The sequence below is a fragment of the Bombina bombina genome, chromosome 1 (genome assembly GCF_027579735.1).
Source record: "Bombina bombina isolate aBomBom1 chromosome 1, aBomBom1.pri, whole genome shotgun sequence".
Lineage (NCBI taxonomy): Eukaryota > Metazoa > Chordata > Amphibia > Anura > Bombinatoridae > Bombina > Bombina bombina.
The window spans coordinates 105,718,226-105,736,586 of NC_069499.1; the positions used below are offsets into that span (position 1 = coordinate 105,718,226).

Consider the following 18,361-nt stretch of genomic DNA (forward strand, 5'->3'; position numbering starts at 1 on the left):
AGTACAGGAGCACTGCATTGGCATAGTGTGTGCAATATGCTAGTGCCATTTGTACATACTATTTAAATATTAAAAAATATCAATGAAAATAAATTGCTAGGATTCGTTAATACATGCCCCTATATATGTCAGCTAAGTTTACCAACAATTGTGCAAATCCATAAACATTCTTATTCTACTACTGTCTCCGAGCAAATATTAAAAAATCTCCTCTCATAGAGAACTCTTTATTGTCCTATAAAACAGAAAAACAAACCAAAAAAAACATTCATCTGTCCACACTAGTCTCTGCAAGTCTGTTATTCATAATTGCTAATGCGCCTACCCCACCTGAAAAACCATTATGTCTGGAACTTGTGCCAATTTGCCTTGGACACCCATTGGCCGTTTCTGAAAGCTGTTTTTGCATGATGGCCAATGAAACTTTATTGGAGGCTAAAAAGTCTTTCATGGAGATCATTTCCCCAGACATTCTGCGCCCGTCTGTTTCGCTCTCGTAGACGCCATCTGTTTCTATAGAGATGTTTCGTCTAGTTCGAATATTTCCAGGCATTACAACATTTCTCCTAGAACGAAATAATTTTCTTTGGCATCTTTGGCAGCACCTGCATTCCATTTTCTTTAATATCCAGTTTACACATTGTTTAATTACAATAGAGATGACATTAAATAGGGAATAAATACAGCATACCCCCATAAATATGAAGACAAAATTACCAAACCGGTAAAGTCCCTGGCTTTCATATTTGGCTTTTTGGCTACTGACCATGTCACCAAAACCTATAGTACTGAAGGCAACAAAGCAGAAGTACAGGGAATCAAAATAACCCCATCCTTCAATGGGTGAGTACATGGCGGAGGCACAGCAGGAGATAATGATGGCTGCAATGCAAAGAATTAACATCACATAATACACAGAAGGTTTCCACCCCGCTAGGCTGTCCACCTCTGAGTTGCCTGATCCACGACGAGTGTCTGGTGGGAGACCACCTTTTCTTCTGAGTTGTCTTTCGTGGAAGGACTTCATGATGAATGCAATGACTGTAATCAGACGTTCTAGAAAAAGATTAAAAAACAAGATAGTCGATGCACATCCTATGAGGCCATAGAAGATGAGAAATATTTTGCCAGCGATGGTGGCCGGAGTGGTCATGCCGAACCCTAAAAGACAAACAGAAAGGTCTCTTTAAATAAAAGCAGAGGAACAAAGACAGTAAATGACATCTCGTTTAAAGCTGTGGGATAACCTCTACAAATCATCAAGTCAATGATTTGTAGTCAGTTATGTTTGCAATTTTTACCAACGGTGTTGGCACAAATTTAAATGTCAACCAGGAATAAAAAGAAAAAATTCTGTATTCTTTCCCAATCAGACATTCAGATCAATAGTGACTGCATAAATGCTATGGTTTTATGCCTCAGATAATTGCACCTGATGCTTCCAACTTCTAAATGGCTTGTCAAATTCAGCTTTGAAAGGATTGCAAGCTTTAGCAGTTGTTTAGCAAAGTGAATTTCTCGGTTCAATTTAATTGAATACATTTATAGAAAATGCATAAAATGCATTTCCATCATCACCTGAACATCTGAGACAGAATGACAGATATCCCCTCCCCCTGTCAGAACATACAAGAATATGCATATATGTTTAAATCAGTTCAGCTACTGATACATTATTCAACTTCCAGACTTTTTATTAACATCAAGTCACTGTTGGGAAACACATTCCGGAAAACTGTATTGTTTATATGTATTTTGCTTATACTTAATTAAATCAGTAATGTTCTGTGTTGACTGAGTAATAAAAGGTTTCTCAGTTGACATGTTTAATGTATAATATTTTGCTTGTCACTTCTGATTAGTTAAAGCAGTGTTTTATTGCTGATCTAGGAACACAGAAATGTGCCCTCCTTCACCCCACCCATTAGTGCTGCAGTTAGTTATTTATTTTATTTCACCAATGATATAAAGGCAGCAGCGGTTAGTCCTTTTTTTTAACCCACATAGCAGTGATCTTATCAGCTTTCCACCATTATAACACACAGAAAAGAGGAATCAACAACAAAGAAATAGCAAGATTACTATTTGGTACAGTCAAAATTAATGATTCAGACAGAACATGTCATTTTAAACTGCTTTACAATATACTTTTAGTGACTAATTTGCTTGGTTCTCTTACTATCCTTTGTTGAAAAGTATACCTAGTAGGTAGGCTCAGTAGCAGCATTGCACTACAGTGAGCAGCTGCTGGTATTGGTGGCTGCACAAATATGTTTTTTTTGTCATGTTTAGCTAGTTCCAAGTAGTGCATTGCTGCTCCTTAAACAAAGAACACCAAGCGAATGAAGCAACTTTGATAATAAAGTAATTTAGACAGTTGTTTAAAATGATATGCTATATCTGAACTATGAAAGGAAATGTTGGGTTTAATTTCCCTTTAAGACAAAAGCAGAACAGTTGGGGATAGGGAGCAGACATTCCTGAAGCCACATTTATTTTTAGAAACCTTGTTTGTTGTATTAATAAATTAATGTTGTAAATACCTTTAACCACCCAGTAAAACAAAGAGAGCAACTATGGCAGGTGATCCACAAAAGTTCACCAATTTACCACCAGAAACATACACAAAGAACAGGTATTTAACTTCCTTTCTAAGGGCACTACAGTTCTACATATACTCTCACATACAAAACAATTACATACATTCCTTTATTTTATTAACACACAGTCACACAAAAGAAGAGGAATATAATCCCTCTCTGCCAGTAACACACAAAATGAAGAGATTGCAGAATTTGACTGCTCTTTACAAATATATTATTATGTTAATAATACTAATGCAGTTCTACTTCCACCAGTAACATACACATAATGGTTTTGATCCTCTTCCAGAAGTAATAAAGAACATGGATTTAAACTGTGTTCCAACAGCAGCACACATAGCAGGCTTGTATTAACAACGTTTCTACTGTTATTACACATATGCCCAGATTTATCATTAATGATCCTATTCCCTGGAAGATGCATGATCCCTCATTGCACCTACTTAACCCCTTAGTGACCAGAGCACTTTTCCACTTGTTGACCGTTTGGGACCAAGGCTATTTTTACATTTCTGCGGTGTTTGTGTTTAGCTGTAATTTTCCTCTTACTCATTTACTGTACCCACACATATTATATATGGACTTTCTAAAGATACCATTATTTTCATCATATCTTATAATTTACTATAAAAATGTTTATAAAATATGAGGAAAATTTTTTTTTTTTCAAACTTTGACCCCCAAAATCTGTTACACATCTACAACCACCAAAAAACACCCATGCTAAATAGTTTCTAAATTTTGTCCTGAGTTTAGAAATACCCAATGTTTACATGTTCTTTGATTTTTTTGCAAGTTATAAAGCAATAAGTACAAGTAGCACTTCGCTATTTCCAAACCACTTTTTTTCAAAATTAGCGCTAGTTACATTGGGACACTGATATCTGTCAGGAATCCCTGAATATCCCTTGACATGTATATATATTTTTTTAGAAGACATCCCAAAGTATTGATCTAGGCCCATTTTGGTATATTTCATGCCACCATTTCACCGCCAAATGCGATCAAATAAAAAAAATCGTTCACTTTTTCATAAATTTTTTCACAAACTTTAGGTTTCTCACTGAAATTATTTACAAAACAGCTTGTGCAATTATGGCACAAATGGTTGTAAATGCTTCTCTGGGATCCCCTTTGTTCAGAAATAGCAGACATATATGGCTTTGGCATTGCTTTTTGGTAATTAGAAGGCCGCTAAATGCTGATGCGCATTACACGTATATTATGTCTAGCAGTGAAGGGGTTAATTAGGTAGCTTGTAGGGAGCTTGTAGGGTTAATTTTAGCTTTAGTGTAGAGATCAGCCTCCCACCTGAGACATCCCACCCCCTGATCCCTCCCAAACAGCTCTCTTCCCTGCCCCACCCCACAATTGTCCCGCTATCTTAAGTACTGGCAGAAAGTCTGCCAGTACTAAAATAAAAGTTTTTTTGGGGGGTTTGGGTTTTATTTATTTTTTATTCTGCTGTGTAAGACCCCCCTTACCCCCCCTAAACAGCTCTTTAACCCCCCCCCTCTGCCTTATTGATGCTGTTTCTATGGATCTCACGTGCACGCACGCGCGCCCCCGTGCATGCGTGCACGCCCCCCGTGCACGCGCGCGCACCCGCACAAGATCCCTCCCCCCTCCTCAACCGATGACTGGCGAACCGCCTCCCTGGATGAGCTCCCACTAGCCAACGATAACGGCCATCGATAGCCGATGCAGAGAGGGCTACATTAACCGCGAATCTGCAGGGGGCGGCATTGCACCAGCAGTTCACAAGAACTGCTTGTGCAATGATAAATGCTGACAGCGTATGCTGTTAGCATTTATCGATGTGCAGCGGACATGATACACTATATCGTATCGTGTCCGCTTGCACATTGATAAATATGCCCCTTTGTGTCATTTTGTATTTATACATGACAGAGAACAGTACAGGAATCATTATTACCTAAATATCTGAATCACACATTTTATTATTACATATTTTGCATCAGTTTGCCTTCCTAAAATATAATAACAAAAAAACTAATTGAAAACTGAAACACATTAAAGGGACACTGAACCCATTTTTTTTCTTTTATGATTCAAATAGAACATGCAATTTCAGCAGCTTTCTAGTTTACTCCTATTATCAATTTTTCTTCATTCTATTGCTATCTTTCACCTAGATTACGAGTTTTGCGTTACGTTTTTAACGTTGAAAAAATGGCCATTTCAGTGTAAAAACCGTAATGCAGCCATTACGAGTCTTGTCGGTATAGCTGTACCGCAAGCATTTTAGCCTTTAACGCAACATCAGGATGAGATCTACTGAAATACTATTGGCTGTTCAAATCAGCCAATAGGATGAGAGCTACTGAAATTATATTGGCTGTTCAAATTAGCGAAAATAATTTCGATAGCGCTCATCCTATTGGCTGATTTGAATAGCCAAAGGGATTTCAGTAAATCTAATCATATTGGCTGATTTGAATTTCAAAAATCAAATCAGCCAATAGGAATGCAAGGGAGGCCATTTTGAAAAGGCTCCCTTGCATTGAAGATTCAGTGTACAGTGGCGACCGTATGAAGAGGACGCTCCGCGCCGGATGTCTAGAAGGATGGACCCGTTCCACGCCTCTGGGATGAAGATAGAAGATGCCGCTTGGATGAAGATAGAAGACGCCATTTGGATGGATGAAGACCTTGCTGCCTGGATGAAGACTTCTCGCCGCCTGGATGTCCGGACTTCAGAAATTGTAAGTGGATCGTCGGGGCTAAGTGTTAGGTTTTTTTTTAAACTTTTTTTTAAAAGAGCTAAATGCCCTTTAAAAGGACAATGCAAAAGAGCTAAATGCCATTTTAAGGGCAATGCCCTTACAAATGCCCTTTTCAGGGCAATGGGTAGCTTAGGATTTTGTTAGAGTTAAGTGTTTCATTTTAGGGGGTTGGTTGGGTGGTGGGTTTTACTGTTGGGGGGTCTTTGTATTTTTTTACAGGGAGAAGAGCTGATTTCTTAAGGGCAATGCCCTACAAAAGGCCCTTTTAAGGGCTATTGGTAGTTTATTGTAGGCAAGGTTTTTTTTTATTTTGGGGGACTTTTTTATTTTTATAGGGCTATTAGATTTGGTGTAATTGTTTTTATTTTGGATCATTTCGTTTGTTATGTTTCGTAATTTAGTGTTGTTTTTTGTAATTTAGTGTTTTTTATTTTTTGTAATTTTAGATTTTAATTTTTTTAGTAGTGTTAGATTTTTTTAATGTGTAATTTAGTTTATTTAATTTGTAGTTATTTTAATTTTAGTCTAATAGTTATGTTAGGTTAATTGTTCATTAAAACTTAGGTTTTTTAATTTCACAGGTAAGCTTTTATTTATTTTAAGATAGGGATATTGTAATTTTAATTTAAAGTTAGAGGGTTGTTAAGTTTAGGGGTTAATAGTTTAATTTAGTTTTTTTGCGATGTGGGGGCTGGCGGTTTAGGGGTTAATAGGTTTATTTAGTGGTGGTGATGTGGGAGGCCAGAGGTTTAGGGGTTAATAACTTTATTTAGTGGCGGGTATGTCGTGGAGCGGTGGAATAGGGGTTAATATCTTTATTATAGTGTCGGCGATGTTGGGGTGTGGGGGAATAGGGGTTAATAACTTTAATATAGTGGCGGCATTGTCGGGGAGCGGCGGAATAGGGGTTAATAACTTTTATTAGTTGCGGCGATGTCGGGAGCGGCAGATTAGAGGTTAATAAGTTTATTTTGGTGTCGGCAATGTCGGGGCGGCAGATTAGGGGTTAAGAACTTTATTTAGGTGTCGCGATGTTAGGGTGTTAGGTTTAAACATAACTTTTTTTTCCCCTTAGACATCAATGGGGTTGCTGTATGGAGCTTATCGCCACCATATCGCACGCACAAGGTGGCTTTTCAAAAACTTGTAATGGCAGCGCTGTGGGTGGTGAAATAATGCAACTTTTATTTTATAGCGCAAAACTTCATTACACCGGTAGGTCGGTTTTGCTTCTGCAGACTCCCCTTCGGGATTTCCTCTGCCCCTGAAATCTTTCAAATAGAGATGAGTTCCCTTTTGAGGGACCACGTGGGCATGGCAGTCATCATGGATGACATTTTAGTGTACGGGTCCACACTGGAGGAACACAATTAGCGATTGAGCTATGTGCTGCAGACCATTAGAGAGTCCAGGCTGAAATTAAATAAAGTAAAATGCCATTTTAGAAAATCTGAGTTATGTTATTTTGGGCACATCTTCAATGGAGATGGTATCAAGCAAGACCCCAACGAAATCCTTGCTATTAAACAGATAAAAAAGTCCTTCTGATGTACGTGAGCTGAGACAAATATTGGGCCTTGTGAATTATGTGGGCAGGTTCCTACAAGATTTATTTACAGTACTACACCCTATTACCGATTTGTTGAAGAAAGATATTGCCTGGGTCCACAGGAAGAAGCCTTTAGACAGGTCAAGTCCCTGCTGGGATCTGCCCCAGTGCTGGGGTTCTATGACCCTTCTAAAAAGACTTTGGTTAGTGCCAATGCACGTAGTTATGGGTTAGGGGCCACTCTCCTGCAGCTGAATGAGAACAAACTACAGCCCATTGCTACTGTTCCCGTACACTGATGGCTGCCAAATTGAAATATGCCCAAATTGCAAAAGAGTGCCTTTCTCAATTTTGAGCGCTTTCAGCGATACCTAGTGGGCCTGGAGAAGTTTAGTCTGGAAACTGACCATAAACCACTAGTTCCTCTGATCAATTCCTGTGATATTGACAAGACACCCCTAAGATGCCAGAGACTTCTGATGAGGCTGCTCGGGTTCAACTTTCAGGCAGTGCATGTGCCGGGGAAACAACTGGCAGTGGCAGATACACTTTCCAGGGTCCAGCTGGCTGCTGCTTAAGGATTTTCAACTCAATCAGATGTGTACGTGGATTCAGTTCTGTCATCTAAATCCATCTCGTCAAAGAAGCTAGAGCAAATAAGGAAGGAGACATGCTTGGACACAGATCTTCAAGAAGTTATCAAGTGTATAAAGTGAGGTTGGCCCGAGAGCCGGACAGCCTGGATGTCTTTGAGCTTTTACCAGTCAGAAAGGTCAGACGGGTTGGTGCTGTTCCAAGACCACATTGTTATTCCTGTTAGCATGTGGCAGGATTCACGATGGCCACTTGGGCATTACAAAGTGCAGAGAAAGGGCAGCTACGGCAGTATGGTGGCCTGGAATCAGTACCCACATTGCAAGTCATGTGTCAAAATGTGCCTTTTGCCAGGAACGCCGGCCTACTGCCCGCTGCCTGCAGGCCCGTGGCAGAATATAGCCGCAGATTTGTGCGAACTCCATGGGAAGAAGTACCTGGTTGTGATCAACTATTATTCCAGGTATTGGGAGATTGCACCCCTGAATCAAACCACCAGTCTGGCCGTCATCACTCATCTCAAAAGCTTATTTGCCCAGTGGGGCAAACCAATGGAGCTAGTGAGTGATAACGGAAAGCAGTTTGCTTCCATGGAGTTCAGATCTTTCAGCAGAAAATATGATTTCATCGATTTTACGTCAAGTCCGCATTACCCGCAGGCCAATGGAATTGCCGAAAGAGCAGTTCAAACAACCAAGTTAATTTTGAAGCAAGATTTAGCTGTACCTAGCTCTCTTGGCCTATAGGGCGACTCCCATCCAAGCCACGGGTTTTAGCCCATCACAGTTGATGTTAGGACACTTGATCTCTACCCTCTGTGAGTGTCTTCCAGCCAGCCTCCCCCCGTTCCTTGGGAGGAGGTCCTTAGGAGGGATGAAGAGGAGAAAGGGGGCTACCAATTCTTCTATGACAGAAAATACTCTGTGAGGCTCTTGCAGGAGCTGGATGTAGGCCAGAATGTTAGAGTTAAACTGGATGATGGGAAGAAATGGAAGACGCCAGTCACTGTAAAAGGACGATCTCCAGAACCAAGGTCTTATGTAGTTCTTACTGAAGGAGTGACAGTCACACTTCAAAATAGAAGACATCTTCAGACAGTACCTGAGAGTTTGGGACTGGATGCTTCAGAGCCACAGCCGGTGGGATCCCCTGTTTTAAGAGGGGTGACTTCCTCACAGCAAGACCACAGCGGGGATACTTCTGTGCTTCCAGCAGACTTTCATTCAGGATAGTACATGAAAAATAAAGTCAAGTGGAAGAGTGGTGAAACTTCCAGCCCGCTACTGGGATTAGCACTGTAGTTAGAAAAGTGACCAGAAGAATGGGCAGAATAATCCTATGGTCACTGTGGACTAGGGTAGTCTTCCCCGATGTCCAAGACAGGATTGTATTTCTTGTTGTTTATATATATATATTCTCTTATACCTTGTAAATGTAAAGTTAATGTGATTACCTAAAGTGAAACTATAGAAATTAAAAAATGAATGAGACTTTCATTCATGAAATCTTTAGTATATACTTATGAAATCTTTAGTATATAACTAATCGTTGATTGCAGATGAGTCATCTGTCAATCAATTGCTGGAAATGGCGACCGGAGCTTCAGCTCTTATCCGTATAGCGTTTCTAGTGAAATATCTTAAAAGATAAGTATATACTAAAGATTTCATGAAGGAAAGTCTCATTAATTTTTTAACTTTGATTGTTTCACTTTAGGTAAGCGCATTAACTTTACATTCACTTTAAGATAAATACATTTTTATGTGTGCGAACCTGACACTGCGTTTACTTTCAACTTGTAATATGAGCACTATTTTCGTTCTACGCAAAAAGCAAAAATAAACCAGTATGGGCCAGATTACAAGTGCCGCACTATTGTTAGCATGAGTAGAGTAAACGTGATTGCGAGATCACGGTGTTCTTTATGCTCAAATCCATATTACAAATAATGTGCTGTTTAAATTACTGTGAATTTGTTTGTGCAAACTCACCGTAATTTACTCTTCCCATATTTTCTATCGCCAATGTTGAGCGGCAATGCATTTAACGCTCACATTTGTTTTCTCCCTTTTTTTTTTTTTAAATGGAGAGTATGGAATATGTTCTTTTAAAATGATAAATAATATTTTTTATGACAGTGTTCATATATTTAAACCTCCAATATTATTTCTAAAAACTATAAAACATGAAGACTTCTATGAAAGATTTATGAGACTTTTTTGCAAAGTCTCAAATTTTTTGCAATTACTTTACCCTGAAAATACTGAGGATGCAAGGAAATAAGCATCTCTGTCCCTAGGGGGCACTGCAGGGAAACAGGTTTCAGTTTATTTTGGTTGTGGGCTCCATCTGGTTGGTATAGTATAGTTAATTGAGGTGTTTCTGCCCCCTCAGTAGAGTTTAAATTGCTCTGAATGCTGAAAATGTAACCGTATTTTACTGCATTAGTTTATCTTCAAAGTTTTAATCTAAATGATGACTTGGTTCTAGGGATGGGCGAATGTTTTGAAACATTCGAAAAATGTAATTCATTTTAACTTATTTGTTAGTTTGTTTCGAATGTTTCATGTTTGTACAACATTCTAACATTCATTTAATGTAATAGTATTTCTAATGCTCTCTTTAAATATAATATTCTATTTGAATTTTACTAAGTCAATTAGAATTATGCAATATTTGAATTAAAAACAATTGAATTGATATATTTGTAATATTTCTAATGCTCTGTTATGTAATATTCGAATTATGCAATATTCAAAATAGAAATATTAAAATGTATATATTTGTATCTATTATGTATCAATTTACTAAATTCCCTATCACATGAACTATTGAACTTCTGAATAGTATTTGTTAAATCAAATGTTACATTAGAAATTTCAAATGTGGATATTCAATCTAATTATGAACATTAAAAAACGAAAGTAACATTAAAAAAACAGAAATAACATTTGATGATCGCATTTTAATGGATTTTCATTCTTATCGATATTCGATTGTCCAAAACGAATGTCCACAGGACTATCCATTCTACCAAACTAATTACACTTTCAGCACATTCACCCAATACTACTTGATTCCTACTTGAGTCTACTTTGATGCAACCTCTTTACAGCATAGTGTATACTGATAATCTGGCCACTAAATTGTTGTTGTTTTTTCAGTCCTCTCAGTAAAATAGCCAATGCTTCCCTAGAGAAAACTCACTACAAGAGAATGATAGTTATCTTGTACTGAGAGTGGAAGCCCCCCTGGCTGTTAACTTGACAGCCAGTGGGACATTCCCATCCCGTTTTATTAAAGCGCCTTCTCATGAAATAGGCACTTTAATAAAACAGGACTAAGAGGCACCTCTAAAAAAAACAATAAAGCACTTAAGCAAGCTGAAGTGTTTTTGGGGTCTGGAGTGTCTCTTTAATGGAAATGAGTGCTTCCTCTCTGTTTGGTACTATAAAGCAGTGGGAGGATTAGATGAGACAAAATAATGTTCTTTAGTTTTGTTATGTTGATGGTCCACGTTCTTAATAAATCCAGACCCTGTGGTTCCATTTGTAACAAAAATAAATTAATTGCCCCTCTTTTATACACTACAATTAAAATAATTCTAATTGATTAACTGAGAGAGAGAGAGAGAGAGAGAGAGAGCAAAAGAGGGAAGAGAGAGCAAAAGAGGGGGAGAGAGAGAACAAAAGAGGGGAGAAAGAGCAAAAGAGGGGGATAGAGAGAGCAAAAGAGGGGGAGAGCAAAAGAGGGGGGAGAGAGAGAGCAAAATAGGGGGGAGAGAGAGCAAAATAGGGGGGAGAGAGAGAACCCAAAAGAGAGGGGGAGAGAGAGCGCAAATGAAAGGAGGGAGAGAGAGGGAGCAAGGGTTGGAACCGCGGTACTTAAAAAATTGGCCCGTGTACACGGGCTTTGGGAGGGACTAGTATTCCATAATACAAAGCACTCACCCCATCTGATGCACCCATCCCATAATACAAAGCTATCACCCCATCTGATGCACACATCCCATAATATACAGCTACAAATCACTCACCCCATCTGAAGCACATATCCCATAATACAAAGCACTCACCCCATCTGAAGCTCACATCCCATAATACAAAGCCCTCACGCCATCTGATGCACACATCCCATAATACAAAGCTACAAAACACTCACCCCATCTGATGCATACATCCCATACTTTAAAGCTACAAAGCACTTACCCCATCTGAAGCACATATCCCATAATACAACGCACTCACCTCATCTTATGCACACATCCCATAATACAAAGCACTCACCTCATCTTATGCACACATCCCATACTATAAAGCTACAAATCACTTACCCCATCTGAAGCACATATCCCATAATACAACGCACTCACCTCATCTTATGCACACATCCCATAATACAAAGCTATCACCTCATCTTATGCACACATCCCATAATACAAAGCTATCACCCCATCTGAAGCTCACATCCCATAATACAAAGCTATCACCCCATCTGAAGCTCACGTCCTATAATACAAAGCTATCACCCCATTTGATGCACACATCCCATAATATACAGCTACAAAGCACTCACCCCATCTGAAGCACATATCCCATAATACAAAGCAGTCACCCTATCTGAAGCTCACATCCCATAATACAAAGCACTCACCCCATCTGAAGCTCACATCCCATAATACAAAGCTATCACCCCATCTGATGCACCCATCCCATAATACAAAGCTATCACCCCATCCGATGCACCCATCCCATAATACAAAGCACTCACCCCATCTGATGCACCCATCCCATAATACAAAGCACTCACCCCATCTGAAGCTCACATCCCATAATATAAAGCTATCACCCCATCTGAAGCTCACATCCCATAATACAAAGTTATCACCCCATCTGAAGCTCACATCCCATAATACAAAGCTATCACCCCATCTGACACATCCCATAATATACAGCTACAAAGCACTCACCCCATCTGAAGCACATATCCCATAATATAAAGCACTCACCCCATCTGAAGCTCACATCCCATAATACAAAGCTATCAACCCATCTGATGCACACATCCCATAATACAAAGCAGTCACCCCATCTGAAGCACACATCCCATAATACAAAGCTATCACCCCATCTGAAGCACACATCCCATAATACAAAGCACTCACCCCATCTGAAGCACATATCCCATAATACAAAGCAATCACCCCATCTGAAGCACATATCCCATAATACAAAGCTATCACCCCATCTGAAGCACACATCCCATAATACAAAGCTATCACCCCATCTGAAGCTCACATCCCATAATACAAAGCACTCACCCCATCTGATGCACACATCCTATAATATAATACAAAGCACTCACCCCATCTGAAGCTCACATCCCATAATACAAAGCACTCACCCCATCTGAAGCTCACATCCCATAATACAAAGATATCACCCCATCTGAAGCTCACATCCCATAATACAAAACACTCACCCTATCTGAAGTTTTAAAAAGCAAATTTAGTTTATTTTTTACTGAATAAGCTGTACTTACCCCATCTGAAGCACATATCCCATAATACAAAGCAGTCACCTCATCTTATGCACACATCCCATAATACAAAGCTATCACCTCATCTTATGCACACATCCCATAATACAAAACTATCACCCCATCTGAAGCTCACATCCCATAATACAAAGCTATCACCCCATCTGAAGCTCACGTCCTATAATACAAAGCTATCACCCCATTTGATGCACACATCCCATAATATACAGCTACAAAGCAGTCACCCCATCTGAAGCACATATCCCATAATACAAAGCAGTCACCCCATCTGAAGCTCACATCCCGTAATACAAAGCAGTCACCCCATCTGAAGCTCACATCCCATAATACAAAGCTATCACCCCATCTGATGCACCCATCCCATAATACAAAGCTATCACCCCATCTGATGCACCCATCCCATAATACAAAGCACTCACCCCATCTGATGCACCCATCCCATAATACAAAGCAGTCACCCCATCTGAAGCTCACATCCCATTATACAAAGCAGTCACCCCATCTGAAGCTCACATCCCATAATACAAAGCACTCACCCCATCTGATGCACACATCCCATAATACAAAGCAGTCACCCCATCTGAAGCACACATCCCATAATACAAAACTATCACCCCATCTGAAGCACACATCCCATAATACTAAGCACTCACCCCATCTGAAGCACATATCCCATAATACAAAGCAATTACCCCATCTGAAGCACATATCCCATAATACAAAGCTATCACTCCATCTGAAGCACACATCCCATAATACAAAGCTATCACCCCATCTGAAGCTCACATCCCATAATACAAAGCACTCACCCCATCTGAATCTCACATCCCATAATACAAAGCACTCACCCCATCTGAAGCTCACATCCCATAATACAAAGCTATCACCCCATCTGATGCACCCATCCCATAATACAAAGCTATCACCCCATCTGATGCACCCATCCCATAATACAAAGCACTCACCCCATCTGATGCACCCATCCCATAATACAAAGCACTCACCCCATCTGAAGCTCACATCCCATAATACAAAACACTCACCCTATCTGAAGTTTTAAAAAGCAAATTTAGTTTATTTTTTACTGAATAAGCTGTACTTACCCCATCTGAAGCACATATCCCATAATACAAAGCAGTCACCTCATCTTATGCACACATCCCATAATACAAAGCTATCACCTCATCTTATGCACACATCCCATAATACAAAACTATCACCCCATCTGAAGCTCACATCCCATAATACAAAGCTATCACCCCATCTGAAGCTCACGTCCTATAATACAAAGCTATCACCCCATTTGATGCACACATCCCATAATATGCAGCTACAAAGCAGTCACCCCATCTGAAGCACATATCCCATAATACAAAGCAGTCACCCCATCTGAAGCTCACATCCCATAATACAAAGCAGTCACCCCATCTAAAGCTCACATCCCATAATACAAAGCTATCACCCCATCTCATGCACCCATCCCATAATACAAAGCTATCACCCCATCTGATGCACCCATCCCATAATACAAAACACTCACCCCATCTGATGCACCCATCCCATAATACAAAGCAGTCACCCCATCTGAAGCTCACATCCCATTATACAAAGCAGTCACCCCATCTGAAGCTCACATCCCATAATACAAAGCACTCACCCCATCTGATGCACACATCCCATAATACAAAGCAGTCACCCCATCTGAAGCACACATCCCATAATACAAAGCTATCACCCCATCTGAAGCACACATCCCATAATACAAAGCACTCACCCCATCTGAAGCACATATCCCATAATACAAAGCAATTACCCCATCTGAAGCACATATCCCATAATACAAAGCTATCACCCCATCTGAAGCACACATCCCATAATACAAAGCTATCACCCCATCTGAAGCTCACATCCCATAATACAAAGCACTCACCCCATCTGAAGCTCACATCCCATAATACAAAGATATCACCCCATCTGAAGCTCACATCCCATAATACAAAACACTCACCCTATCTGAAGTTTTAAAAAGCAAATTTAGTTTATTTTTTACTGAATAAGCTGTACTTACCCCATCTGAAGCACATATCCCATAATACAACGCACTCACCTCATCTTATGCACACATCCCATAATACAAAGCACTCCCCTCATCTTATGCACACATCCCATACTATAAAGCTACAAAGCACTTACCCCATCTGAAGCACATATCCCATAATACAACACACTCACCTCATCTTATGCACACATCCCATAATACAAAGGTATCACCTCATCTTATGCACACATCCCATAATAAAAAGCTATCACCCCATCTGAAGCTCACATCCCATAATACAAAGCTATCACCCCATCTGAAGCTCACGTCCTATAATACAAAGCTATCACCCCATTTGATGCACACATCCCATAATATACAGCTACAAAGCAGTCACCCCATCTGAAGCACATATCCCATAATACAAAGCAGTCACCCCATCTGAAGCTCACATCCCATAATACAAAGCAGTCACCCCATCTGAAGCTCACATCCCATAATACAAAGCACTCACCCCATCTGAAGCTCACATCCCATAATACAAAGCAGTCACCCCATCTGAATCTCACATCCCATAATACAAAGCACTCACCCATCTGAAGCTCACATCCCATAATACAAAGCTATCACCCCATCTGATGCACCCATCCCATAATACAAAGCTATCACCCCATCTGATGCACCCATCCCATAATACAAAGCACTCACCCCATCTGATGCACCCATCCCATAATACAAAGCACTCACCCCATCTGAAGCTCACATCCCATAATATAAAGCTATCACCCCATCTGAAGCTCACATCCCATAATACAAAGCTATCACCCCATCTGAAGCTCACATCCCATAATACAAAGCTATCACCCCATCTGACACATCCCATAATATACAGCTACAAAGCACTCACCCCATCTGAAGCACATATCCCATAATACAGAGCACTCACCCCATCTGAAGCTCACATCCCATAATACAAAGCACTCACCCCATCTGAAGCACACATCCCATAATACAAAGCTATCACCCCATCTGAAGCTCACATCCCATAATACAAAGCACTCACCCCATCTGAAGCACATATCCCATAATACAAAGCACTCACCCCATCTGAAGCTCACATCCCATAATACAAAGCTATCACCCCATCTGAAGCACATATCCCATAATACAAAGCTATCACCCCATCTGAAGCACATATCCCATAATACAAAGCTATCACCCCATCTGAAGCACACATCCCATAATACAAAGCTATCACCCCATCTGAAGCACATATCCCATAATACAAAGCTATCACCCCATCTGAAGCTCACATCCCATAATACAAAGCACTCACCCCATCTGATGCACACATCCCATAATACAAAGCACTCACCCCATCTGAAGCTCACATCCCATAATACAAAGCACTCACCCCATCTGAAGCTCACATCCCATAATACAAAGCTATCACCCCATCTGAAGCACATATCCCATAATACAAAGCTATCACCCCATCTGAAGCTCACATCCCATAATACAAAGCACTCACCCCATCTGATGCACACATCCCATAATACAAAGCACTCATCCCATCTGAAGCTCACATCCCATAATACAAAGCACTCACCCCATCTGAAGCTCACATCCCATAATACAAAGATATCACCCCATCTGAAGCTCACATCCCATAATACAAAGATATCACCCCATCTGAAGCTCACATCCCATAATACAAAGATATCACCCCATCTGAAGCTCATATCCCACAATACAAAGATATCACCCCATCTGAAGCTCACATCCCATAATACAAAACACTCACCCCATCTGAAGCTCACATCCCATAATATAAAGCTATCAACCCATCTGATGCACACATCCCATAACACAAAGCACTCACCCCATCTGAAGCACATATCCCATAATACAAAGCACTCACCCCATCTGAAGCTCACATCCCATAATACAAAGCTATCACCCCATCCGATGCACCCATCCCATAATACAAAGCACTCACCCCATCTGAAGCTCACATCCCATAATACAAAGCTATCACCCCATCTGAAGCACACATCCCATAATACAAAGCTATCACCCCATCTGAAGCTCACATCCCATAATGCCCTCACCCTATCTGAAGTTTTAAAAAGCAAATTTAGTTTATTTTTTACTGAATAAGCTGTACTTTTATTTCAAGCATAATACTTTTACACACACGGCATTTTATGTACCCAAAGTAGTACTACCCTGTAGGTAGTAGTTCTCTTAAAACATGAAATAAAAAGTAAATATACAAGGTTCATTCTGATAAAGTACTTCTTTCACAGGTACAATCTATAAATACAAAAATGGTATGATACACAAATGTCATATTGACCTTACCTAATATTTTTATTTATTCTACATTCAGTACTCTGTATGCCACCCATACAAGCAGTTTGTAAGGTAGATTGCTTCTCCTAACCTCAATCACCTCAGATGTGGTTGATTAAAGTCACACTGGATGGATCCAATAGGGATAATTGACAGGCCCTACCGTTGGTGGGATTGTGCATGAGCAGTCTTGCTGCCTGGGAATGTTCCTACAAGAGTCAGCTATACAGTTTACAAAAATATTCTGCATATAACTACAATTTTATTAAAACTCTAAACAACCTAAAATGTTATATAATTAACCATCGGTGGTTTATAAATACTAAAGTTTGAAAAAGTTACTGCTAATTACAGTTGCTATATTGAGATGCTCTTTGCCTAACTATTTAGCAGAAAGGCTAGAAAAATAGTTACAAGTAACAATAAAGTGCAATAGTCCTTAATATTAAGGCAATGGTAAGTCCTCAGGATAGAGAATTCCTGTTCTAAGAACCAGGTTTTTTCGATATAGGTTCATTCAGCAATATAGATACAGGGTTAATATACTTAGTATATGTCCTCTGAATAGAGAATCCCTGGTCCAAGACCCAGATATGGGCAATATAGCCTTATGTGTGGAAATGGGACCTTACACAAAGGTTATTTCCCATTGTTTAAATGGGACCTTTCTCAAAGATTTTGGTTGTACAGTCCGTTACAGGTCTTTATTTAAAAGACTTATTCACCATATATGGCCATCTTTAAAAAGACTGACTAAAGCTGAAACATGATGATGACAGGATGGTAGTCTGCATACTACATGAAGATTAGAAATAAAGGAATCAGAGCGCTATGAATATTCCATACATAAAGAATTTTACAGTTTGAACAGCTGGGACGTTTACAACACCGGTAATGCGCCCTCCCTATTGGTCAC

General features: G+C 39.8%; 1 protein-coding gene across 1 annotated transcript in view; it reads right to left on the minus strand.

The window, feature by feature from the left end:
* Nucleotides 1-268: 268 nt before the first annotated feature.
* Nucleotides 269-18,361, minus strand: part of KCNK13 (potassium two pore domain channel subfamily K member 13) — a 543,593-nt gene continuing 525,500 nt past the window's right edge. Inside the window, exon 2 of the mRNA XM_053697568.1 lies at nucleotides 269-1,161. Within this exon, the coding sequence (XP_053553543.1) occupies nucleotides 269-1,161 (893 nt within the window). The remainder of the gene's footprint in view (nucleotides 1,162-18,361) is intronic.